We start from the raw sequence: 27,735 nt of genomic DNA, 5'->3' as shown, positions 1-27,735 counted from the left end.
AACACACCTTCAGGCTGTGTAAAGGCTATTTGACCAAGAAGAAAAGTGATGGAGTGCTGCATCAGATGACCTGGCCTCCACAATCACCTGACCTCAACCCAATTGAGATGGTTTGGGATGAGTTGAACCGCAGAGTGAATGAAAATCAGCCAACAAGTGCTCAGCATATGTGGGAACTCCTTCAAGACTGTTGGAAAAGCATTCCAGATGAAGCTGGTTGAGAGAATGCCAATAGAGTGCAAAGCTGTCATCAAGGCAAAGGGTGGCTACTTTGAAGAAACTAAAATATATTTTAATTTGTTAAACACTGTTACTACATGATTCCATATCTGCTATTTCATAGTTGATGTCTTCACTATTATTCTTCAATGTAGAAAATAGTAAAAATAATAATAATAAAAACCCTTGAATGAGTAAGTGTCCAAACCTTTGACTGGTACTGTATGTGATCTTTAAAAACTATGAGGGCCCTGGTCCATGCTTGGGAGAAGTTGAGCGTGTTTTCTATTTCCAGTGTGTCTCTCTGTCTGTGTGTGGTGGCTACAAACTTCTAAGGGAACTGGCATACCACTCAGCGGTATGTATTTGAGCTATCTGATGCCACTTCCCTACAAGCCAAAAACAATCTCTGCCCGCCAAAACCTAATTTACTTCCCCTGCTGTTGATGTAACCACAGGGTAAAAACATGTCTCTTTTACACTAGTTCTCTCTTGCACTGTTCATGTTTCAGCACCAAAACAGACAGATGAGCATATGGAGAGAGATGGCGCTACACAGAGATGGAGGGGAGAGAGAGGAGGACAGAGACAACAGGATGAAATGCTATCTACAGTCTCTCTCTAGCCAGGATCCAATCGGACCCACGTCACTCTTCTCTAACCAGAACCAGACCTGGCCAGGGCTAGAAATAACCTTTSATAAAACGGCGCTTGTAAACTACACTAGAAAGACATGGCTTCAGTTACACATTTTCAGCAGCTCAACAACTTCTTTCCCCCTCTCTCCCCTTTCATCCCCCTCTATGAATCTGTCTCTTTTTTATATATTTTTCCAATTCCCAGAAAAAAACAGGTCCAGAAGCTGTTGAGGGAGACTCAGAGAACTGGATGTCACTGTCATCTTACACGTCCAATAGGCTACCAGCTACCTATAGCACCTGTGGAGGACAGTGAGCTGAAACATTTAACGTGTTGCAAATTATGAAATCGATAGAGTTGAAGATTCCCTGTTCTATTGGACAGGTATAAAATAATAAACTCAGCAAAGAAAGAAACGTCCTRTCACTGTAAACTGCCTTTATTTTCAGCAAACTTAACATGTGTAAATATTTGTGTGAACATAAGATTCAACAACAGACATAAACTGAACAAGTTCCACAGACATGTGACTAACAGATATGGAATAATGTGTCCCTGAACAAAGGGGGGGGGGTGGTCAAAATCAAAAGTGTCCGTTTCTTGTGTGGCCACCAGCTGCATTAAGTACTGCAGTATATCTAATCCTCATGGACTGCACCAGATTTGCCAGTTCTTGATGTGAGATGTTACCCCACTCTTCCACCAAGGCACCTGCAAGTTCCTGGACATTTCTGGGGGGAATGGCCCTAGCCCTCACCTTCCGATCCAACAGGTTCCAGATGTGCACAACAGGATTGAGATCCGGGCTCTTCGCTGGCCATGGCAGAAGACTGACATTCCTGCCTTGCAGGAAATCACGCACAGAACGAGCAGTATGGCTGGTGGCATTGTCATGCTGGAGGCTCATGTCAGGATGAGCCTTCAGGGAAGGGTACCACATGAGGAAGGAGGATGTCTTCCCTGTAACACACAGCGTTGAGATTGCCTGCAATGACAACAAGCTCAGTACGATGATGCTGTGACACACCGCCCCAGACCATGACGTACCCTCCACCTCGATCCCGCTCCAGAGTACCGGCCCCAGTGTAACGCTCATTCCTTTGACGATAAACACGAATCCGACCATCACCCCTGGTGAGACTAAACCGCGACTCGTCAGTGAAGAGCACTTTTTGCCACTCCTGTCTGGTCCGGCGACGGTGGGTTTGTGCCCATAGGCGACGTTGTTGCCGGGGATGTCTGGTGAGGACGTGCCTTACAACAGGCCTACAAGTCCTCAGTCCAGCCTCTCTCAGCCTATTGCGGACAGTCTGAGCACCGATGGAGGGATTGTGCGTTCCTGGTGTAATTCAGGCAGTTGTTGTTGCCATCCTGTACCTTTCCCGCAGGTGTGATGTTCGGATGTACCGATCCTGTGCAGGTGTTGTTACACGTGGTCTGCCACTGCGAGGACGATCAGCTGTCTGTCTGTCCTGTCTCCCTGTAGCGCTGTCTTAAGCATCTCACTGTACGGACATTGCAATTTATTGCCCTGGCCACATCTGCAGTCCTCATGCCTCCTTGCAGCATGCCTAAGGCACGTTCACGCAGATGAGCAGGGACCCTGGGCATCTTTCTTTTGGTGTTTTTCAGAGTCAGTAAAAAGGCCTCTTTAGTGTCCTAAGTTTTCATAACTGTGACCTTAATTCCCTACTGTCTGTAAGCTGTTAGTGTCTTAACGACCATTCCAGAGCTACATGTTCATTAATTGTTTATGGTTCATTGAACAAGCATGGGAAACAGTGTTTAAACCCTTTACAATGAAGATCTGTGAAGTTATTTTAAATTTACGAATTATCTTTGAAATACATTTCAAAGTTTATTTTTTTTTGAGTTTATAAGAGAAGACACACCTCACTGGGCACACACTGGTTGAACCAACATTGTTCGTATGTAATTTCAAAGGAATTACGTTGAACCAACATAAAATAAACGTTGAAATCTGTGCCCAGTGGGACAATACTACAGATAAACCAGTCAGTCCACTCTTACACTTCACTCTGAGGCTTTTCTCCATCTCTTCTAGGGAGAAACTTTACTTTCAGGCTCAACTCAAACCATCTGCTCCATGTCAGTTCTTGCATCATAATGGTCATGTCTGGCTTAATCACACACACACACACAATCAGTTATGGAAAACACATTCTTGTAAATGGCCCACTGTGTTCTTGATAAAATAAATAATGTCTGATTTAATCACTCTGCTATGAAAAGGAGGCTGATGCCAAGCAGTGTTTTCCACAAGCACATGGCATAGCCAGCCAAATAGAAAAAGTAGACACCCAGGATTCCCCGGGCCGGGGTTAATAATCTTTTGCTGAACAAGCTCTATTTTGGTGGCCTCTGGTACATTTTAATGCCTTGATTCCATCAAAATTATTGAATACTTTGAGTTTACCGCACAGATTTGAAAATAATTCATACATTACTGAAAATGTATGAATTCCTTATATTGTTAGTTTTTTGGGATATCATCTAGGCCTATATGATCTATACTATTTTCTAAGTAAGAGAACATTACAACTTTTTTATTTTTACATTTAACTGGTCTTATATTGAGATTAAAGTATTTTACGGCAAGATATGAAGATAATTTATGTTTTTTCTTCAAATTATGTATTTTATTATTATTAAATTTTAAAAATCAAAACAGAAAAATTAAGTAAATTTTTTATTTTTTTATTTCACCTTTATTTAACCAGGTAGGCTAGTTGAGAACAAGTTCTCATTTGCAACTGCGACCTGGCCAAGATAAAGCATAGCAGTGTGAACAGACAACACAGAGTTACACATGGAGTAAACAATAAACAAGTCAATAACATGGTAGAAAAAAAGAGAATCTATATACAATGTGTGCAAAAGGCATGAGGTAGGCAATAAATCGAATAATTACAATTTAGCAGATTTTAACATGAGTGATAATCATCAGATGAACATGGTGCAAAAAAAAAAAAAAAAAAAAAAAAAAAAAAAAAAAAAAAAAAAAAAAAAAAAAAAAAAAAAAAAAAAAAAATGAAAGATACTGTGGTGCAAAAGAGCAGAAAAAGTAAATAAATAAAAGCAGTATGGGGGTGAGGTAAGGTAAATTGGGGTGGGTACGGTTTACAGATGGACTATGTACAGCTGCAGCGATCGGTTAGCTGCTCGGAGTAGCAGATTTTGAAGTTTGTTGAGGGAGATAAAGTCTCCAACTTCAGAGATTTTGCAATTCGTTCCAGTCGCCAGGCAGCAAGAGAACTGGAAGAAAGGCGTCCAAATGAGGTTTTGCTTAGGGATGATCAGTGAGATACACCTGCTGGAGCGCGTGCTGCGGGTGGGTGTAGCCATCGTGAACCAGTGAACTGGGATAAGCGGCACTTTACCTAGCATAGCCTTGTAGATGACCTGGAGCCAGTTGGGTCTGACGACGAACATGTAGCGAGGGGCCGCCGACTAGGGCATACAGGTCGCAGTGGTGGTCGTATAAGGTGCTTTAGTAAACAAAACGAATGGCACTGTGATAAACTGCATCCAGTTTGCTGAGTAGGTGTTGGAGCTATTTTGTAGATGACGTCGCCGAAGTCGAGGATCGGTAGGATAGTCAGTTTACTAGGGTAAGTTTGGCGCGTGATAAAGGAGGTTTGTTGCGGAATAGAAAAGCCGATTTTGATTTGATTTGGTTGGAGATGTTTGATATGAGTCTGGAAGGAGAGTTTGCAGTCTAGCCAGACACCTAGGTACTTATAGATGTCCACATATTCTAGGTCGGAACCGTCCAGGGTGGTGATGCTAGTCGGCGTGCGGGTGCAGGCAGCGAACGGTTGAAAAGCATGCATTTGGTGTTTACTAGCGTTTAAGACAGTTGGAGGCACGGAAGGAGTGTTGTATGGCATTGAAGCTCGTTTGGAGTTAGATAGCACAGTGTCCAAGGAAGGGCCGAAGTATATAGAATGGTGTCGTCTGCGTAGAGGTGGATCAGGGAATCGCCCGCAGCAAGAGGCAACATCATTGATGTATACAGAGAAAAGAGTCGGCCCGAGAATTGAACCTGTGGTACCCCCATAGAGACTGCCAGAGGACCGGACAACATGCCTCCGATTGGACACACTGAACTCTGTCTGCAAAGTAGTGGTGAACCAGGCAAGGCAGTCATTAGAAAAACCGAGGCTACTGAGTCTGCCGATAAGAATATGGTGATTGACAGAGTCGAAGCCTTGGCCAGGTCGATGAAGACGGCTGCACAGTAATGTCTTTTATTCGATGCGGTTATGATGTCGTTTAGTACCTGAGCGTGGCTGAGGTGCACCCGTGACCGGCTCGGAGAACCGGATTGACAGCGGAGAAGGTACGGTGGATTCGAGATGGTCAGTGATCTGTTTGTTGACTTGGCTTTCGAAGACCTTAGATAGGCAGGGCAGGATGGATATAGGTCTGTAACAGTTTGGGTCCAGGGTGTCTCCCCCTTTGAAAGGGGGATGACGCGGCAGCTTTCCAATCCTTGGGGATCTTCAGATGATACGAAGGAGAGGTTGAACAGGCTGGTAATAGGGGGTGCGACAATGGCGGCGGACAGTTTCAGAAATAGGGGGTCCAGATTGTCAAGCCCAGCTGTTTGTAATGGGTCAGGTTTTCCAGCTCTTTCAGAACATCTGCTATCTGGATTTTGGGTAAAGGAGAAGCGGGGAGGCTTGGGCGAGTTAGCAGCGGGGGGGGCGGGGCTGTGGCCAAGGTGGAGTCCCAGGAGGAAGGCATGGCCAGCCATTGAGAAATCTTGTTGAAGTCTTCGATTATCACGGATTTATCGGTGGTGACCGTGTTACCTAGCCTCAGTGCAGTGGGCAGCTGGAGGAGGTGCTCTTGTTCTCCATGGACTTTACAGTATCCAGAACTTTTTTGGAGTTAGAGCTACAGATGCGAATTTCTGCTTGAAAAAGCTGGCCTTTGCTTTCCTGACTGACTGCGTGTTATTGGTTCCTGACTTCCCTGAACGTTGCATATCGCGGGGGCTCTTCGATGCTATTGCAGTTCGCCACAGGATGTTTTTGTGCTGGTCGAGGGCAGTCAGGTCTCGAGTGAACCAGAGGCTATATCTGTTCTTGGTTCGCATTTTTTGAACGGAGCATGCTTGTCTAATATGGTGAGGAAGTAACATTTAAAGAATGACCAGGCATCCTCAACTGACGGGATGAGGTCAATATCCTTCCAGGGTACCCGGGCCAGGTCGATTAGAAAGGCCTGCTCGCAGAAGTGTTTTAGGGAGCGTTTGACAGTGATGAGGGGTGGTCGTTTGACGCGCGACCCGTGGCGGATACAGGCAATAGGCAGTGATCGCTGAGATCTTATTTTGAAGACAGCAGAGGTGTATTTGGGGCAGGTGGTCAGGATGATGTCTATAGGGGCCATGTTGTTACGGACTTAGGGTTGTACCTGGTGGGTTCCTGATGATTTGTGTGAGATGAGGGCATCAAGCTTGGATTGTAGGACTGCCGGGGTGTACAGCTATCCCAGTTTAGGTCACCTAACAGAACAAAACTCTAAGCTAGATGGGAGCGATCAATTCACAGATGGTGTCCAGGGCACAGCTGGAGCTGAGGGGGTTGGTAGCAGGCGGCAACAGTGAGAGACTTATTTCTGGAGAGATTAATTTTAAAAATTAGAAGTGTCGAACTGTTTGGGCATAGACCTGGAAAGTATGACAAACTTTGCAGGCTATCTCTGCATAGATTGCAAACTCCTCCCCCTTTGGCAGTTCTATCTTGACGGAAAGTGTTTTAGTTGGGTATGGAAATCTCGAATTTTTGGTGGCTTCCTAAGCCAGGATTCGGACACGGCAGGACATCAGGATTGGCAGAGTGTGCTAAAGCGGTGAGTAAGGCAAACTTAGGGAGGAGGCTTCTGATGTTGACATGCATGAGCCAAGGCTTTTCGATCACAGAAGTCAACAAATGAGGGGTGACTGGGGACATGCAGGGCCTGGTTTACCTCCACATCACCCGAGGAACAGAGGAGTAGTAGGATGAGGGTGCGGCTAAAGGCTATCCAAACTGGTCGCCTAGAGCGTTGGGGACAAAGAATAAAAGGAGCAGATTTATGGGCGTGGGTAGAATAGATTCTGGGCATAAGTGCAGACAGGGGTATGGAGGGGCGCGGGTACAGCGAGGCAAAGCCCAGGCACTGGTATGATAAAGAGGTTGTATCTCTGGACATGCTGGTCTCAATGGTGAGGTCACCGCATGTGTGGGGGTGGGACAAGGGGGTATCAGAGGTACGGAGAGTGGAACTACAGGGTCCATTGCAAACCAAAACAATGATAATGATAACTAGCCTGAACAACAGTATGCAAGGCATATTGATATTTGAGAGAGACATACAATAAGGCATAAAGTGATTGCAGGTCTTGATTGGGAGAGCTAGCTAAAACAACAGGTAAGATAAACAGCAGCAATAACAGGGTGCTAGTCTAACACAGCAACAACAGGTAAAAATGGCGACGACTAGGCAGAGAGGGTCGGATTAACTACACACAGATCCTGAGTTAAAGCACAGAGCCGACAGATAAAACACAAATAAACAGAATGGAGTACCGTGAATTAATGGACAGTCAAGCATGCATCAGCTATGTAGCCAAGTGATCATAGTGTCCAGGGGCAGCCGTAGATGGAGCAGGGAGCCTCCACTAAGCTAGCACCCGCGGCGTTTAAAGTTAGTAGCCCGGGGGGTGGTCTGCTCAGACGGAGGGGTCTGCTCAGACGTGGTCGTGTCGACAGAGAATCCAGAGAATCCAAGCCGAATGGCGAAAGAGAGGTTGTGAATTGTAGATTGTGTTTGCTAACTGGTGCTAGCTTCGTGGCAGTGGCGCTAACTGCGCTAGCTGCAAGCTAGCTGTGAGGATCAGAAGTAGTGGCTCAGGGATTACGGCAGGAATCCGGCGTTGTTGTCGAGAGACAGTCCGATGCTGGTAATTGGTGAGTAATATCCAGGCTAATAACAGGGCTGGTGTCTGTGCAGAAGGTAAAAGGTCTCCCGGGTGGCGCAGTGGTCTAGGGCACTGCATCGCAGTCTCTGAGTCTCTGGGTTCGCGCCCAAGCTGGGCTGGGTTTGCGCCCAGGCTCTGTCGCAACCGGAGGTCCGTGGGGCGACGCACAATTGGCATAGCGTCGTCCGGTTAGGGAGGGTTTGGCCGGTAGGGATATCCTTGTCTCAGTATGTAAATGTAATAAAAATGTATGCACTCTACTGTAAGTCGCTCTGGATAAGAGCGTCTGCTCAAATGACTAAAATGTAAAATGTAAATGTAAATGTAAAAGCACTAGCAGCGGCAAAAAAATGGCTAAATTGCTTGTAGCTGATTTAGACCAGTTGTGATGGATTGGCAGGGCTCTGTGTCGGCAAAAAAAGGTCCAGATCCAATTGGCAAAAAGAGGTATTGTAGCCCAGAATTCGCTGGTAGACCTCTTCGGCTAGCCGGCAGATGGGCCTAGCTCGAGGCTAGCTCAAGGCTAACTGGTGCTTGCTTCGGGACAGAGGTGTTAGCAGTAGTAGCCACCGGTTGCAGCTAGCTAGCTGTGATATACGGTGTAATTGTCCAGAGCTTGCGTCAGGAATCCGGTGATGTGGTAGAAAAAAGCATCTCTATATGCTCATGGGTTGATATCGCGCTTGCAGACTGGCAGGTATTGGCCCGGTATTGAAGCTGGCTGTGTCCGAGTTAAGGGCGAAGACCGCAGCAGTGGCTAACTGACTACTAGCTAGTAGCTAGTTATCTGGCTAGCTTCTGATTGGGGTTACGGTTCTAAAGTATAAAAAAAATAGCAGGTCCGTACCACATTGGGTGAGGCGGAATGTAGGAATGTATATTCAGTTCCTAGATGGAAAGTGAAATTAAAATATATACGAAATGTATACGAAAAATACGAATACTATTTACACGGGACAGACAGGACAAAGACACATCCGACTGCTACGCCATCTTGGATAATTAGTGGATTAGATAATTAGATTAGATAATTAGATAATTAGTGGATAAATAGCCAAAAAGATATTGAAAAAATGTTAAGGTTACATTTAAATCAAACAAATTGTGTGATGGGCACTTTGTACATGGAAAAATGGGTCTCTAAAATAAGCAGAACAGATGCTCAATTAAGTTCTGGGTCTATACTTGTTAAGAGAAGAGAGAATGACATCAGTTAAATTAGTGAAAGAAGTTAGTTTGCAACTCCATTTGTGAATTGCAGTGTAATTTATACAAAACAAATACTTGTTTAACAACTGACCCACAGATTTATTCTCAAATAATCTTGGAAGAGTCTTGAACTCTACAGGCTTCAAGCACCCTTTTAAGAGCCATTTTCTCAGTTATCTGCAATGCAGGTATGATTGAAGAATGAAGCAGGTGTTAATCATGGGATTTGATGAGGCATTTGACTTTGATTAAATCAGTGGACCTATATCAATATCTATGAAACTACCATATAAATATCATAAGCTTTTAAAACAATTCAATCAGTTTGATCATATTTTGGACCAGAGTGCAACTATCGCTTCACTAGCCTACCTACACAATTGTCCTGCAGTGAGGAGGATTCACCATCTTCATCAAATGTTTTCATAATTTATCTATCGATAATCAAATGAAATGTTTTTATAAAGTCCTTTTTACATTAGCAGATGTCAGAGTTGACTTGTCCCGATGCCATACCATGGACATATAATTATGTTGCATGATTTATGAATGGCAAGAATATGAGATTGACTTTATTTAGTCAGTTCGACACCATTTATAAACTACTCAAGCTTGTTGTTCAATCAATCAAATGACAGTAAGTACATGCGCCAGCACTTCGTGGCTGTATATGAAACACGCGAAAATAAAATAAATATGTGCCAGAAAACAATAGGCTAAGTGGAAAACACACTACCAGGTACCGGAATTGAGCGAAAAAAGTCAAACCAGCAGTGTTTCCCTGTCATTGCTCACTTTGTGACTGACAGGCAGACGCCTGTCTTATCAATAGATCGCTAGAAAATGCATATCGTTCATTCTAGCGGGAGAGGGGTCGGCTGACATTTTTCCTGACTTGCGAACTGCAAAAAAAATCTAAACTGCCAAGTTAATTTAAGTGGAAAAAGTGCCTGAAATTGAGTGTACAACTGGCTGTATAGCCGACAGCTGGCTAGAGGAAAGCACTTCAAGCGGTCTGCTCTTCAATGTAGTCAATGTGCACACAGAGTATGTGAGCGGAAATGAGCGTTTGGAAATCCCGCTCATGGAACACTTCCTTTCCAACCACTCTGCTAAAAAACCTGCTCCTCGCTCACAYGAAAAAATAACTGCTGCTCCAAAAATCAATTTAACCAACGCCCATCAATTTTTGTGACCACCTGGACCAACCATTTGGTTTTGAAGTGTTGAAACCAAACCATATGATTTGAATTAAAAGTATTGTAATAAACATGAAAATGTCAATGTAAGAAACGCTAATCATTTCAAATTGGCTACATGTCATATTAAACAGCATATAAACAGTAAATAGGTCAGAAGCCAGAAAGGGAGCCTAAGAAGGAATTATTTTGGCTATATTATTTTAAGGCTAGCCTACAAATAAATACATTGTGAAGCACGTGTGAGTGCGACACAGACTGTTAGGGACCTAACGCCTCAGAATTTGAACATTTCGTTGAATTAAATCATGATAGTGTATGAATTACGCATATAGGCTGTGACTTAAAATMAAAAACAAATTAAACCAAAAATGCCTTACTAGTGCCGTTGAATTCATTTTTAGAAACAGGAGCTTGGACAGTGTGTTGCTTCAGGCTCATGTGACCGTGCCTGGAGAGCAGGCCAGCAAAGGAGAAAATCCTCTCCGCACTTGCAGAGCCACTGGGGATGCTAAACACCCTTTTGGCCACTCTTGGCAGGCTAGGCAGAGATGCTGAGTTTATTTTTCTATAGGTAGGCCTAAAGGTTGTTAGGCAATATAACCCAATCAAAATGGAAAGCTCCTTGAAAGTGAGAATATGCCAGGCCTATTGTACAGATAATAGAACAAAAATGAACAACTTTTAAGAGATCAGATGTTTAGTTTATAAATACTTTGATACATTGACACAGTTATCTACCCAACTCGTTCCTTTATTTCAGCATGTGCACATAGTAAGTACACCTTCATGCTTTCGGGATACATGTCTTTTCAGATTCAACAATGATTCTTTAGTTGTGGACACTACATTACCACACTCCCTCTCTTACTCACCTTGATTTTGCACCTGTGTGTTTGGTCAGTTTCTTTATGGAAATATTTAGTTAACTCCATGACAGTAGCTAAAGCAAAGGGCTATAGCAGCACACAAGTAGACTACAAATGCGTGCTGGGCCTGGCATGACCTGAGCTCGTGAAGTGAGCGCTACTGGAGCCGGCCTTCGCCGATGCTCRAGCTTTTGACAAGCACGCTCCGCGCTCCAATCAAATCGGGCACGCTCCGCTCAAACTCTGGCACACACACAAACTCGCTCACACAGACATACCGTGTTAAGACTGTTACGATGTGTTTTATGGTGGTTAGAGAAGCATATTCTAAAAGGGCAAGGCCAATATAAAGCCTCAGGTCATAACTCATAACACACAGCTATTTACAGTTATTAAGAAGTTATTAGACAGCACGGTGAGAATATTACTCCATAACATGAGATTAAACATACCAGACCACTGATAGAAATATAGCCTACTGCTGACTTTTCATTACAGTCCAGCAGATGACAACTTTTCCATGACGCAGTGGTCTCACAGCTTGCTAGCTCTGCTGCCTGCTTCCTCTGCCCTGCGAGGGTCACTGCTTTCATAAACCCTGCTGCTGTAAAATTATTATTACAACTTTAACCAACGACCAGCTTGGAAACAATTGGACTGAAAATATGACGGTTATTTGTTCATTCATATTAAGATGCAAGACATCAACATTAAAAGGAAAGATTCACCCATTTTGAATGTTATATTATTTTTGTGCATCTCTGAGCAATGTTCTATCGATTCCCCGGGTCATTTCATTTGTATCTGAGCTATTGCCGTTRAAAGCAGGCAGAAATTCCACCGATATGACATAGCATTGCGATTAATCCTCAGTCAGAGTAAAATAATAAATTAATTAAAAACATGAAAATCTGTCAGTTTTAGATAGATATCATTTTTTTTTTGCATGGGCTGCATCTCAATCCACCGCATCTTCCCACGTTGGTCTTCTGCATCTGTGGTGGAAGGTGGCCGAGCTACAGCAGCGTTTGTCAGGCCATGAGACATTCTCACGAAAAATTCTGTAGCGTCCGAACAAACTAATATGACCACCTTATGGAATGACGGGACTCTTAACGTACACAATGGTGTCCTCCGTTTTGCTCTTTGACCCCAACAAACCCCACGGGACTCATTCGGAGTCGGTAACGCTGAGGTGCTTACTTCGGTCTGAACCGTTTGGGCTACAAACTAATATGAACTCTGTAGAAGGGGAAAGAGACTCATGAATAAGATGGTGTTCTCCATGGTCCCCATAACTATCACGGGACTCGTCTGAATATGACTTTTAGATCGCGGAAACATCTATCATACATGTCAGATTGAAAATGGTGAGATTGTAGACTGCTAAATTGAAAGTGCAGTTTGTTTAGGCAATTTTACAGCCAACTAGCCATTCACATACTGATAAGACTTTGGTACTGTGTGTAGCTACAGTCCCTAAACTAGGGGTCTTCTAATTCCTTGAGGTTATTTGTGTGTATGCTGGTTTTAAATCACTGCCTACTCCTTAATGTTTTGTTTTGTTATATCCTTCCTGTTTGGCCCTGTCCGGGGGTTTCTTCGGATGGGGCCACAGTGTCTCCTGACCGCTCCTGTCTCAGCCTCCAGTATTTATGCTGCAGTAGTTTATGTGTCGGGGGGCTAGGGTCAGTTGGTTACCTGGAGTACTTCTCCTGTCTTATCCAGTGTCCTGTGTGAATTTAAGTATGCTCTCTCTAATTCTCTCGTTCTCTTTTTCTCTCTGAGAACCTGAGCCCTAGGACCATACGTCAGGACTACCGGGCATGATGACACCTTGCTGTCCCCAGTCCGCCTGGCCTTGCTGCTATTCCAGTTTCAACTGTTCTGCCTGCGGTTACGGAACCCTACCTGTCCCAGACCTGCTGTTTTCAACTCTTAATGATCGGCTATGAAAAGCCAACAGATTTATTCCTGATATTATTTGACCATGCTTGTCATTTATGAACATTTTGAAAATCTGGCTCTCTAATTTTCTCCTTCTCTCTTCTTTTCTCTCGGAGGACCTGGGCCCTAGGACCATGCGCCGGGACTGCCGCCCGGGTGACTCCTTGCTGTCCCCAGTCCGCCTGGCCTTGCTGCTATTCCAGTTTCAGCTGTTCTGCCTGCGGTTATGGAACCGCCACCTGTCCCAGACCTGTTGTTTTTTCAACTCTTGATGATCGGCTATGAAAAGCCAACTGAAAATTATTCATGATTATTATTTGACCATGCTTGTCACTTATGAACATTTTTGAACATCTTGGCATAGTTCTGTTATAATCCTCCACCCGGCACAGCCAGAAGAGGACTGGCCACCCCTCATAGCCTGGTTCCTCTCTAGGTTTCTTCCTAGGTTTTGGCCTTTCTAGGGAGTTTTTCCTAGCCACCGTGCTTCTACACCTGCATTACTAGCTGTTTGGGGTTTTAGGCTGGGTGTCTGTACAGCACTTCGAGATATTAGCTGATGTACGAAGGGCTATATAAAATAAAATTGATTGAAAATTMATATACAAGCTAGCCAGCCCATAGAGATAGTATTGCATTGTGGGTTTTGTAGTTGACTTGAGGCAAAAGATGTCCACAATGATTTTCACATGTTGCTACCAACCTTATAAAAACCAAAATTAAACACTCGTTAACAAAAAATATTGTTCACATATTATTGTTATTCAACACTGTAAATGATAGGTATTGGTGGTTTGGGGTGGATTTTTCCTTAAACGACTTTATGAGTGTCTGGTGGTGGTAAAAACAGGTACAGTGGGGAAGGACTCTAATGAAGAGAAGTGATCCAGAGTTAATCCCCTAAAATTACACTACTGTAGTATCACTGGCCTGGTTCAGAATTCAAACACATCACGTCATGGAAAACAACAGACCTCAACGTGCCTAGTTCTCTTTTGGAAAAACTGATTAATCAGCTTTCATTATTGCATAAAACGTGCTATGTCATGTACCATTAAAACTCTTCACCGTTGAGTAGTTAAATCCAAGCTTGGAGAGAGGGAGACTGAGGGCTTTGTACTGCATGAGCAACTCTGACTTCTGTGTACTGTGCATTGACGTCAATGAGAGAGTTCTGTAAAAATTAAAGTTCGGCATCTCCAGTTAAGATTTGGCCCAAGTGGAGAGACAGTCAGAAAGATCCAGCTGTGTTGAGCGTCCAGAGCGGTAGCAGAAGGCATGTTTATTTCAGTACCATAACAGGAGGCACTTTATAGGATACTAAAAGATAAGGAGAAGAAGAACTGTCCATCTGTCCGTCCGTCAGTCACAATAAAATACTAACTACAGTCCCAGCCTTCCAAGTCTCTCCAGTCTTGTTATTCACTACTTTCATATGCATAGATTCAATTAAAACCACTGAGTGAATTAACAGGATGCACACACACACACACAGTCGACACACATCTATACCGTGGACACAGACGTTTTTTCCATTCTAGATGTGAGGGGGAAGGAGAGTGACAGGAGTGGTAACTCCAGCTGAAGTCAGGACATTGATGGCTCTCGCACACGCACTTATGCACACACTAATGTGCGCACACCAGTGTTTACGTTTGGAAAATGTGGTGCCGGACATTTGACCAGCAACATTTTAATTTACCGGACATTTGAGAAATCTGCCGGACCCATATGCTTTGGCTGCAAAAACTGATTAGGGCGTCCACCCACGGTGCTCAGAATGACAGAAATCACTTTTAGATTAAGGTCATTCATATTAACTAACATGCAAGTCGAGGATGCAATGATGTGCGGTCCTTCTTAACAAATTCTGATATCCTCAGCCAACAAGACAAGTAACAAACAGCAAAATCACCAGCCTATGTCAATATATAATCCTCCATAGTATAAAAGTGTACTTATTCTATTGGTCAGCTTGTGGAGAAAGAAATAGCCTATTCCAAACAGACTCTGGGACAGTTGTGGGAAGATCGATCCCAAATTCAAAAATCAAACCAAACCAGTAGGCCTAGGCTACATAAAAAATAAATAAAAAGCAATGAGTCTGATGCAACAGATGAGAACGTTTAGCTTAAAATGTTGATATACAAATGTATTCACATAAGAGTAGCAACGCACACAAGGCAGTAGGCTACGTGCGAATGTTCGTCACAATTCAATTAGCGGGAAAACACTGTCAAAACGGCACTGCACATGCCAGTGGTTTCACGTGACAGATGAAAATACCCGTTAGAAATTTAGAAAGAGAGGATCTAATAAGCAAGGTAAGACACGCCTCATAACATTCAGGTTTCAAACAATAAAGTATATGTTCTCAAAATGCATATCCTACTGCCTCCAGCTCATTGCAAAGTAGTGTGTGACGCGCTGATGACGTCTTCCGTTGCCGTTTGACAGATTTTCCGCTAAAAGGCTCTGCACGCTGTACGCATGTGACAAATACTGAACATAACAGATATACTGTAGACTACACACACAGCAATTTAATTCCACTAAATTATGCAAATTAACCTATAGACCGATAAGCATGACCAGTCAAATGTATTTCCATCGACATGCATTTCTATCAATTAATAGGATAAAAGCATTATTTTGCAATGGGGCTTGTGCCAATTTTATTTAACGACTTTTACATATATTTTTTTAGGCCAAAAGCCTGCCATTACCGCCTAACAGAAACTCTGAGGCAGACACATGCACGCACGCACACGCACAAACCCACATTAGCGCAAGATCAGAGACAAAACACAGTCAGAGCAGTCAGAGGTCCCTATCAACACAGTGGGTCACTGTGCTCTCTTCTCAAATGAAGTCAAATGTAATTTGTCACATGCTTCGTAAACAACAGGTGAGGACGAACAGTGAATTGCCCTTCAACAACGCAGTATTTTTCTACTATTTTCAAAAAACATTCTAACACACAAGGAATAAATACACAACGAGTAACAATAACTTGGCTATATACGGGGGTACCAGTATAGAGTCGATATGCAGGGGTACGAGGTAATTTAGGTAGATACAGTGCACTAAGGAAGTGTTCACGCCACTTTGTCCACATTTTGTTGTGTTACTGCCTGAATTTAAAATAGATTAAATTGAGATTGTCACTGCCCCACACACAATACTTAATTCCACTTTGACATTATTGGGTATTTTTTCATTTTTACAAATTACTTAAAAAGGAAAAGCTGAAATGTCTTGAGTGAATAAGTATTGAATAAGCCTAAATACGTTCAGGAGTAAAAAATCTAATCACATAAGTTGCATGGACTCAAAATGCAATAATAATGTTAAACATGATTTTTGAATGACTACTTCATCTCTGTACCGCACACATACAGATAATTGTAAGTTCCCGCAATCTAGCAGTGAATTTCAAACACAGATTCAACCACAAAGACCAGGGAGTTTTTCCAATGACTCGCAAAGGGAACCTATTGGTAGAATAAATAAAAGCAGACATTGAATATCCATTTGAGCATGGTGAAATTGTTAATTACACTTTGGGTGGTGTATCAATACACCCAGTCACTACAAAAATACTCAGTTTGCTGGAAAGGAAGGACTCCGCTCAGGGATTTCACCATGAGGCCAATGGTGACTTTAAAACAGTTAGAGTTTCAAGGCTGTGACAGGAGAAAACAGAGGATGGATCAACAACATTGAAGTAACTCCAAAATTCTAACRTAATTGACAGAGTGAAAAGAAGGAAGCCTGTTCAAAATAAAAAATATTACAAACCATGCATCCTGTTTGTCACAAGGCATTAAAGTAATAAGGCAAAAAATGTGGCAAAGCAATTTACTTTCTGTCCTGAAACCAAAAGTGTTATGTTTGGAGCAAATCCAATAAAACATATATTACTGAGTACCAATCTCCATATTTTCCAGAATAGTGGTGGCTGCATCATGTTAAGGGTATGCTTGTAATCATTAAGGACTAGAGTTATTCAGGATCAAAAAAAGTAAACATAATGGAGCTAAGTACAGGCAAAACCCTACAGGAAACCCTTGTTTGGTCTGCTTTCCACCAGACACTGGGAGATGAATTCACCTTTAAGCTGAACAATAACCTTAAACAAAAGGCCAAATCTACACTGGAGTTGCTTACCAAGAAGACAGGAATGTTCCTGAGTGGCCGGGTTACAGTTTTGACCTAAGACCTGAAAATTGTTGTCTAGCAAAGATCAACAACCAATTTGACAGAGCTTGAAGATTTTTTAAAGAATAATGTGCAAGTGTTGCACAATCCAGGTGTGGAAAGCTCTTAGAGACAAAAAGGGTCAATGCAGATATTCCAGGTAGCTATTGGTTAAATATTGAAATAACTATTTATTAGTAGTATAGCTTGAGGGGCTGAAGCTGTTTAAGATCCTGTTGGTTCCAAACTTGGTGCATCGGTACCGCTTCCCACTCACCTCTACTAACCCCCTCGTCCCTGCACCCAATATTTCACCTTATTTAATGTCCCTTCTGCTCTCCCGCCATCCTTGCTATTTTTCTCATATTCTCATTTTCTTCTATCTCCATCAGTCATAAAAGTGAAGGGCCCAGAATGCTACATTGGGTTCAATGTGAGGAGAGATCATCAAATGCCTAGTCAGTCTGTCAGAACAGAACACAAGGGCATGTAAGTCTCCATAAATCCCTTGGTAGCAGAGCTGTGGAAAGGCACCAACAGAGACAACAGTAAAACGTCCTTTAATTGGAGTTTGAATCATTGGCGGGCTCAGGCAGGCAGAACTGTCCCACTCTACAGGCTAGCAACAACATCCATTTTAACCACTAACCTTAACCATTATCCTATCCTCAACTATATTACTTACTTTATTATTTCAATTTCTTACTTAAACTGCAACAAGAGCCATAAATCTAGTTTGAGCATAGGTGGAACAAATAGGCCTACCCTACACTGCTAACCAATCAGAAGCCAGAGTGATTCCACATGGTGGTGGTGTGATATGGACGGACGGGCGTACGCTGCTTTAAGTGGTCTACTGTGGCCAACCCTAAACACAGGTTATCCCTGAGCTGTCAGCTCGCTTTACAAGGTTACAGAGAGCCAGCGCACAGATACACATGCTTACACTGGCTTTCACGTAGACCATTTATAGGGTGTGAGAATGTGTGTGTAGTGATCATGGTGTGTAAGAAGAGAAGCAGGGGGACAGACAGACAGTCCTGTACCTCACCTCAGGCTGAATGGCTTTGAACACCGGAGCATCCATGAGAGTGATCTGACCCTGGAGAGAGAGAGAAAGAGAGAGAGAAAGAGAGAGAAAGAGAGAGAAAGAGAGAGAGAAAGAGAAAAGAGAGAGAAGAAGAGAGAAAGAAAAGAGAGAAAGAGAGAGAGAAAGAGGAGAGAGAGAGGAGAAAGAGAGAGAGAAAGAGAAGAGAGAGAAGAAAGAGAGAGAGAAAGAGAGAAAGAGAGAGAGAGAAGAGAGAAAAGAGAGAAAGAAGAGAAGAGAAGAGAAGAAGAGAGAAAGAGAGAGAGAAAGAGAAGAAGAAAGAGAGAAAGAGAAAGCGAAAGAGAGAAAGAGAGAGAAGAGAGAGAAGAGAGAGAAGAGAGAAGAGAAGAGAGAAAGAGAGAAAGAGAGAGAGAGAGAGAGAGAGAGAAAGAGAGAGAGAGAGAAAGAGAGAAAGAGAGAGAGAAAGAGAGAGAGAGGAGAAAGAGAGAGAGAGAGAAAGAGAGAGAGAGAGAAAGAGAGAAAGAGAGAGAGAAAGAGGAGAGAGAAGAGAGAGAGAGAAAGAGAGAAAGAGAGAGAGAAAGAGAGAAGAGGAGAGAAAGGAGAAGAGAGAAAGAGAGAGAGAGAGAAAGAGAGAGAGAGAGAAAAGAAGAGAGAAGAAAGAGAGAGAGAAAAGAGAGAGAGAAAAGAGAGAGAGAAAAGAGAGAGAGAGAGAGAGAAAAGAGAGAGAGATAAGAGAGAGAGAGAGAGAGAAAGAGAGAGAAGAGAGAGAGAAAGAGAGAGAGAGAGAAAGAGAGAGAGAGAGAGAGAAAGAGAGAGAATAAGAGAGAGAAGAGAGAGAGAGGAAAGAGAGAGAGAGAGAGGAGAGAGAGAAGAGAGAGAGAGAGAAGGGAGGGAGAGAGAGAGAGAGAGAGAGAGAGAGAGAGAGAGAGAAGGGGGGAGAGAGAGACAGAAGGGGGGAGAGAGAGAGAGAAGGGGAGAGAGAGAGGCATCAGAGCAGTAATTAGGGAAACAGATTTGGACTGAAGCAGGCAGTGCTTCATCATTGCAGGCAGTGCTTCCAAAACATTATTCAACAGTCCCAGAATAACCAGGAGAAATTCAATCTGGAGTGGGAGAGAAAAGGTAGAGACCACCCTCTGTCTGTCTAGCTGGGTATGACAAGGCAGGGGAGAGTGAGAAGAAGGGCTCAAACTAGAATTATACCTAGAACCTAGAGTATGAAACCTTCTTAGAGAGACTGTGTCAGCATTAAAGAGTTGCTTCACTAGCCACTGGGCAAAAATTGGTTGAATCAACATTGTTCCCATGTCATTTCAATCAAACAATTCAATGTGAGGACGTGGAAAACTGATTGGCTTTGCACAAATTAATAAACCAACATTTAAACTAAATACAATGACTGGGTGAAAAGGTTGGTTGATATCACATTGAATTCACAGTAGTTGACAACTCAACAAAATCTAGACGTTGAACTGATGTATGTGCCCTGTGGGTAATCACGTTACAAATTACAACTGCGCTACAGTAATGCTCTAACCATACTGCCTGGATGAAAAACTTCCAAGTTGGAAGTTGGACCTAAATCTTCTATATATAATATACGGACCTTTGGCTTTTCAGGGAAAAGCATGTAAATCACAGCTGTTCATTATACTCTACACAGAGTAATGGTCTAGTCTACGCAGGCAGATGGTTTATGTTGTCTGACATCATGGAAACTGACTGCCTAGGATATTAGGGAGGACCATGGTGATCTATCTAACAGGGGCTGGGAGTTGTAGCTTTTAGAATGGCCTCGTTCTATTGAGAATATCGGAGGAAATTTGTGCCTGTGTATCCTCCTGGATCGCTCACCCACTTCATCCTCTCTTTCTAAAAGACTTTCCAAGATGCATCATTCCCCTCTCTAGTGTCTCAATGTCACATACGCTCTATTCCTTACACACACACACACACAGCAGGGTGGGTACTTACTGCATACTCCTCAGGGGTAACCTTCAGGACATCGAAGACGACAGCATCAAAACTCTTCTTCAGCTCAGAACCCTTCTCACTGAGAGACTCTGAGCTGCTGCTCTTCTGGACACACACATGTTAGGGCAGGGAACTTGGGAAACATAAAGCTCAAAGAAATGGGGGGGTGATTGACACCCATAGCGCTCTATGTCAGTGTTTGTTCTAGCCCTGCACAGACACACATTAATGAAATCATCAGAATGGGAGAAGGGGGGAAAAGGGGCGTGTCTCACCTCCGAGGCAGTGGCAGCAGCGGTGGTGACGCTTGATTGGCCATTGGGGAGGTCCATCATTCCCACACCATTTGTCTGTCAGTGCAGGACAGCACTACTCATCCTCAGTGTGTGCACTCTGGACACACACACACACACACACACACACACACACACACACGAGAGAAAAAACGTAAACCCATATTTCATTTATCAGACCAATGCTCACAAAACCCTGGATCAACAGTGCACCCTTGTGGATGAAAGTGGTAGGAGATTCACTTCCGATGTGGGAATTCAGCAGTGCTCTAGCCCCACATACAGGTGCCAAGTACACATGCAGACATACACACACAGATGCTCACTAAGCTGCAGTGTAATCCTCAAGTATGAAAGCGAGTGTGCGCCACGCATGCGTGCGAGCGAGACAGACAGACAGCGAGAGGAGAGCGGGGAGACAGAGTGCAAGAGAGGAGAGACATTGTGGCACAGGTGAGGTAGAGGATGAGCAGCACTTTCTACTCCACTACTCCAAATATGCTTCAATCAGGAGGTATTTATCACATGAAACTTAAAGAACGATGATAATTATTAACATTGTTGCCCAAAAATATTGTTCATTTTGGTCATACTTCATATACATTGCTTTGGCAACAATGACAACCACTATCCACGCAAATAAAGCATTTACTGAATTGAGAGACACACAGAGTGTTCAAAATGTGAAGTTCTACATTCACAGAACAATCAAACAAAGAGAAACTGTGTATTATTTTTGGGGAAAGGTCTGGTGTTCTAGAGTTGGCAGCAAAGTCACAGCTTGCCAAAAGCTAAGGGAGGAAACGGGAGCAAAAAAAACCATCATAATGAATATACAGTGCTGCTTTAAAGTATGTGAACCCCCTAGTGTTTACCATCAAATCAGAACCAGTCTTTTTGATCTGACCTAACAGGTTCATATTTACCAATACCATAGAGGATATCATGAGTGTAGTAGAAAATCAACATTAAAAAGTCATTAGTGCAGGTGCAAAAATAAGTGACGCACTTCCAAAATATCCCCAAGAACAATAAATCAGGTAAAAGCCAACCCATAGATAACATCTAGAGATTTGCAGGCCTTCCTTGCTGCATCTCAGGTAACTGRGCATGCTTCAACAATAAGAAAACTGAACCAAAATGCCATTCATGGGAGGTTTGCTAGGAAGAAACCTCTGCTGTCAAAAAAGAACCAAACTGCCCGTCTTAACCAGAGACCACCTGGACAAACCTGAAGGTTTCTGGAAGTGCATTCTCTGGACCCATGAGTCAAAAGTACCACCAAAATAACCTGATCCCAATAGTGAAGCATGGTGGTGGGAATGTCAAGATCTGGGGATGCTTTTCCCACACTGGACGACTCCACATCATTAAGGGAACACTGAATTCTGAGGTGTACCAGGAGATTCCTGAACAGAACGTCAGGCCATCAGTCAAGGAGCTACAGCTGGGCCAAAAACGGGTCTTCTAACAAGACAATGACCCAAAGAAATCAAGCAAATCTACCAAAGAATGGCTCAGGAGAAAGAAGATGTGTGTTTTGGATTGACCAAGTCAAAGTCCTGGCCTAAATCCAATAGATGCTATGGCAGGACCTGAAGTGGGCAGTTCTTACCAGACAACCCTCAAACCTCACTCAATTGGCTGAGTTCTGTAAGGAGGAGTGGGCAAAAATCCCTCAAAAACAGATGTCAGAAACTGATTACTGGCTATAGGAGACGTTTACTCCCAAGTTATCGCTGCTAATGGAGGTTCCCCAAGTGATTGACTTAAGGGGTTCAAATCATTTTGAACCCCTTAAGTTATATTAAATGAAGTGCCCTTTAATAAACCACTTTTGTTAAATAAACAATGAAAATATCATATTTTTTTTGTTTCTGTCATTTACTTGGAATGTCTCTATTACTAATTTAGATAAGGATTTTGAATGTTGATTTTAAATCAGAAAAAGGACCAGCCCTGTAGGGTTCACATACTATCAAGCAGCACTGTATATACAATACCAGTCAAAAGTTGGCACACCTACTCATTCCATTTTTAGTATTTTCTACATTGTAGAATAATAGTGAAGACATCAAATATGAACTAACACATGGAATCATGTAGTACCCACCCAAAAAGGCTTTAAACAAATAAAATATCAAATCAATATTTATTAGTACACATACACATGGTTAGCAGATGTTATGCGAGTGTAGCGAAATGCTTGTGCTTCTAGTTCCGACAATGCAGTAATAACCAACAGTAATCTAACCTAACAATTCCACACTACTACCCTTACACACACACACAAGTGTAAAGGGGATAAAGAAATGTACATAAGATATGAATGAGTGGTGGTACAGAACGGCATGGCAGATGCAGTAGATGGTATAGAGTACGGTATTACGTATGAGATGAGTACTGTAGGGTATGTAAACATAAAGTGGCATAGTTTATAAGTGTGCTAGGTGTTACATGTATTGCAATAAGATGGCAAGATGCAGTAGAGAATATAGAGTACAGTAATACATATGAGATGGGTAAGTGTGGGTATTAAACATTGTATTAAGTGGCATTGCTATAAGTGGCTGATGTACATTTTTACTAAATTTCCATCAATTCCCATTTTTAAAGTGGCTGGAGTTGAGTCAGTATGTTGGCAGCGGCCGCTAAATGTTAGTGGTGGCTGTTTAACAGTCTGATGGCCTTGAGATAGAAGCTGTTTTTCAGTCTCTCGGTCCCTGCTTTGATGCACCTGTACTGACCTCGCCTTCTGGATGATAGGCGGGTGAACAGGCAGTGGCTTGGGTGGTTGTTGTCCTTGATGATCTTTATGGCCTTCCTGTGACATCGGGTGGTGTAGGTGTCCTGGAGGGCAGGTAGTTTGCCCCTGGTGATGCGTTCTGCAGACCTCACTACCCTCTGGAGAGCCTTACGGTTGTGGGCGGAGCATTGCCGTACCAGGCGGTGATACAGCCCGACAGGATGCTCTCGATTGTGCATCTGTAGAAGTTTGTGAGTGCTTTTGTGACAAGCCCGAATTTCTTCAGCCTCCTGAGGTTGAAGAGGCGCTGCTGCGCCTTCTTCACAACGCTGTCTGTGTGGGGTGACAATTCAGTTTGTCCGTGATGTGTACACCAGGAACTTAAAACTTTCCACCTTCTCCACTACTGACCCGTCGATGTGGTAGGGGGGTGCTCCCTCTGCTGTTTCCTGAAGTCCACAATCATCTCCTTTGTTTTGTTGACGTTGAGTGTGAGGTTATTTTCCTGACACACACTCCGAGGGCCTCACTCCTCCCTGTAGGCCGTCTCGTCGTTGTTGGTAATCAAGCCTACCACTGTTAGTGTCATCCGCAAACTTGATGATTGAGTTGGAGGCGTGCATGGCCACGCAGTCGTGGGTGAACAGGGAGTACAGGAGAGGGCTCAGAACGCACCCTTGTGGGCGCCAGCCAGTGTTGAGGATCAGCGGGTGGAGATGTGTTTACCTACCCTCACCACCTGGGGGCGGCCCGTCAGGAGTCCAGGACCCAGTTGCACAGGGCGGGTCGAGACCCAGGGTCTCGAGCTTGATGACGAGTTTGGAGGGTACTATGGTGTTAAATGCTGAGCTGTAATCGATGAACAGCATTCTCACAAGGGTATTCCTCTTGTCCAGATGGGTTAGGGCAGTGTGCAGTGTGGTTGCGATTGCGTCGTCTGTGGACCTATTGGGTCGGTAAGAAATTGGAGTGGGTCTAGGTGTCCGTAGGGTGGAGGTGATATGGTCCTTGACTAGTCTCTCAAAGCACTTCATGATGACGGAAGTGAGTGCTACGGGGGCGTAGTCGTTTAGCTCAGTTACCTTAGCTTTCTGGACACGAGGAACAATGGTGGCCCTCTTGAAGCATGTGGGAACAGCAGACTGGGATAAGGATTGATTGAATATGTCCGTAAACACACCAGCAGCTGGTCTGCGCATGCTCTGAGGACGCGGCTGGGATGCCGTCTGGGCCTGCAGCCTGTCGAGGGTTAACACGTTTAAATGTTTACTCACCTCGGCTGCAGTGAAGGAGAGCCCGCAGGTTTTGGTAGGGGCCGTGTCAGTGGCACTATTGTCCTCAAAGCGGGCAAAAAAGTTGTTTAGCCTGTCTGGGAGCAAGACATCCTGGTCCTCGACGGGCTGGTTTTCTTTTTGTAATCCGTGATTGACTGTAGACCCTGCCACATACCTCTTGTGTCTGAGCTGTTGAATTGCGACTCGATTTTGTCTCTGTACTGAGACTTAGCCTGTTTGATTGCCTTGCGGAGAGAATAGCTACACTGTTTGTATTCGGTCATGCTTCCGGTCACCTTGCCCTGGTTAAAAGCAGTGGTTCGCGCTTTCAGTTTCACGCGAATGCTGCCGTCAATCCACGTTTCTGGTTTGGGAATGTTTTTATCGTTGCTGGGGTACGACATCGTCAATGCACTTCCTAATGAACTCGCTCACCGAATCAGCATATTCGTCAATATTGTTGTTGGACGCGATGCAGAACATATTCCAATCCGCGTGATCGAAGCAGTCTTGAAGCGTGGATTCAGATTGGTCGGACCAGCGTTGAACAGACCCTGAGCGCGGGAGCTTGTTGTTTGAGTTCTGTTTGTAGGCTGAATCAACAAAATGGAGTCGTGGTCAGCTTTTCCGAAAGGGGGGCGGGGGAGGGCCTTATAAGCGTCGCGGAAATTAGTATAACAATGGTCTAGTGTTTTTCAGCCCTGGTAGCACAATCATATGCTGTAGAATTTAGGGAGTTGTTGTTTAGATTAGCCTTGTTAAAATCCCCAGCTACGATGAATGCCGCTCTAGGGTGTGTGGTTTCCAGTTTACAAAGAGTCAGATAAAGTTCGTTCAGGGCCATCGATGTGTCTGCTTGGGGGGAATGTATACGGCTGTGATTATGATTGACGAGAATTCCCTTGGTAGATAATGCGGTCGACATTTGATTGTGAGGAGTTTCTAGATCAGGTGAACAGAACGACTTGAGTTCTTGTGTGTTGTTTGATGATCACACCACTTCTCGTTAATCATAAGGCATACCCCCCGCCCCTCTTCTTACCGGAAAGATGTTTGTTTCTGTCGGCGCGATGCATGAAGAAACCAGCTGGCTGCACCGACTCCGTTAGCGTCCCTTGAGTTAGCCATGTTTCCGTGAAGCAGAGAGCACGTTGCAATCCCTGATGTCTCTCTGGAATGCTACCGCGTGCTCGGATTTCATCAACCTTATTGTCAAGAGACTGGACATTGGCGAGTAGTATGCTAGGGAGTGGAGCGCGATGTGCCCGTCTCCGAAGCCTGACCACGAGACCGCCTCGTTTTCCCTTTTTCGGCGTCGCACAGGGTCGCCGGCGGTGGATCAGATCCATTGTATTGGGTGGAAGGCAAAACACTGGATCCGTTTCGGGAAAGTCATATTCCTGTAGGAACGATGATGAGTTGACGTTAATCGTATATTCAGTAGTTCCTCCCGACTGTATGTAATGAAACCTAAGATTACCCGGGGTACCGATGTAAGAAATAACACGTAAAAAAACAAAATACTGCATATTTTCCAAGGAACACGAAGCGAGGCGGCCATCTCTTTTCGGCGCCGGAAGTTATAAATATAATTTATATTTGACATTCTTAAAAGTAACCATTTGCTTTGACAGCTTTGCACATTCTTGGCATTCTCTCAACCAGCTTAGTGAGGTAGTCACTTGGAATGCATTTCAATTAACAGATGTGTCTTGTTAAAAGTTAATTTGTGGAATTTCTTTCCTTCTTAATGCGTTTCAGCCTATCAGTTATGTTGTGACAAGGTAGGGGTGGTATACAGAAGATAGCTCTATTTGGTAAAAGACCAAGTCCATATTATGGCAAGAACAGATCAAATAAGCAAAGAGAAAAGATAGTCCATCATTACTTTAAGACATGAAGGTCAGTCAATGTGGAACATTTTAAGAACTTTGAACGTTTCTTCAAGTGCAGTCGCAAAAACCATCAAGCGCTATGATGAAACTGGCTCTCATGAGGACAGCCACAAGAAAGGAAGATCCAGAGTTACCTCTGCTGCAGAGGATAAGAGTTACCTCTGCTGCAGAGGATAAGTTCATTAGTTACCAGCCTCTAATTGTAGCACAAATAAATGCTTCAGAGTTAATTTAAGACATCTCAACATCAACTGTTCAGAGGAGACTGCGTGAATCAGGCCTTCATGGACGAAATGCTGCAAAGAAACCACTAAAGGACACCAATAAGAAGAGACTTGCATGGGCCAAGAAACACGAGCAACAGACATTAGAGCGGTGGAAATCTGTCCTTTGCTCAGATGAGTCACAATTGTAGATTTTTGGTTCCAACCGCCGTGTCTTTGTGAGACGCTGAGTAGGTGAACGAATGATTTCCGCATGTGTGGTTCCCAACATGAAGGAGGTGGTGTGATGGTGCTTTGCTGGTGACACTGTCCATGATTTACTTAGAATTCCAGGCACACTTAACCAGCATGGCTACCACCACATTCTGCAGAGATACACCATCCCATCTGGTTTGCGCTTAGTTGGACTTTCATTAGTTTTTCAACAGGACAATGACACAAAACACCTCCAGGCTGTGTAAAGGGCTATTTGACCAAGGAGAGAGATGGAGTGCTGCATCAGATGACCTGTCCTCCAAAATCACCTGACCTCAACCAAATTGAAATGGTTTGGGATGAGTTGGACTGCAGAGTGAAGGAAAAACAGCCAACAAGTGCTCAGCTTATGTGGGAACTCCTTCAAGACTGTTGGAAAAGCTTTCCAGGTGAAGCTGGTTGAGAGAATGCCAAGAGAGAGCAAAGCTGTCATCAAGGCAAAGGGTGGCTACTTTGAAGAATCTCAAATATATTTAAATGTTTTTAACACTTTTTTGGTTACGACATGATTCCATGTGTTATCTCATAGTTTTGATGTCTTCACTAGAAAATAGTAAAAATGAAGAAAAACCCTTGAATGAGTTGGCGTGTCCAAACTTGAGACTGCAATTGTGTGTATACACACACACTCACGCAGTGCATTCAGAAAGTATTCAGACCCCTTGACCTTACCACATTGTGACATTTTCAAAAATGATTCAATTCAAAAGGGTTTTTATAAAAATGGTATACAAAATTCAAAACTGAAAT

The 27,735-nt window shown here is 43.6% G+C and overlaps 1 protein-coding gene across 1 annotated transcript in view; it reads right to left on the bottom strand.

Moving 5' to 3' along the window:
- Positions 1–27,735, bottom strand: part of LOC111972260 (ras-specific guanine nucleotide-releasing factor RalGPS2) — a 163,753-nt gene that overhangs the window by 85,808 nt on the left and 50,210 nt on the right. The window contains exons 3-5 of the mRNA XM_070445986.1: positions 20,574–20,691; positions 20,299–20,403; positions 18,328–18,378 (exon numbers count right to left, since the gene is read on the bottom strand). Of these exons, the coding sequence (XP_070302087.1) occupies positions 18,328–18,378; positions 20,299–20,403; positions 20,574–20,633 (216 nt within the window). The 5' untranslated portion in view covers positions 20,634–20,691. The remainder of the gene's footprint in view (positions 1–18,327; positions 18,379–20,298; positions 20,404–20,573; positions 20,692–27,735) is intronic.

This window comes from Salvelinus sp. IW2-2015, linkage group LG13, assembly GCF_002910315.2.
Source record: "Salvelinus sp. IW2-2015 linkage group LG13, ASM291031v2, whole genome shotgun sequence".
NCBI classification, from domain to species: Eukaryota; Metazoa; Chordata; class Actinopteri; order Salmoniformes; family Salmonidae; genus Salvelinus; species Salvelinus sp. IW2-2015.
Note: the sequence above shows the minus strand (reverse complement) of the source record. Positions and strands in the feature narration are given on the sequence as shown.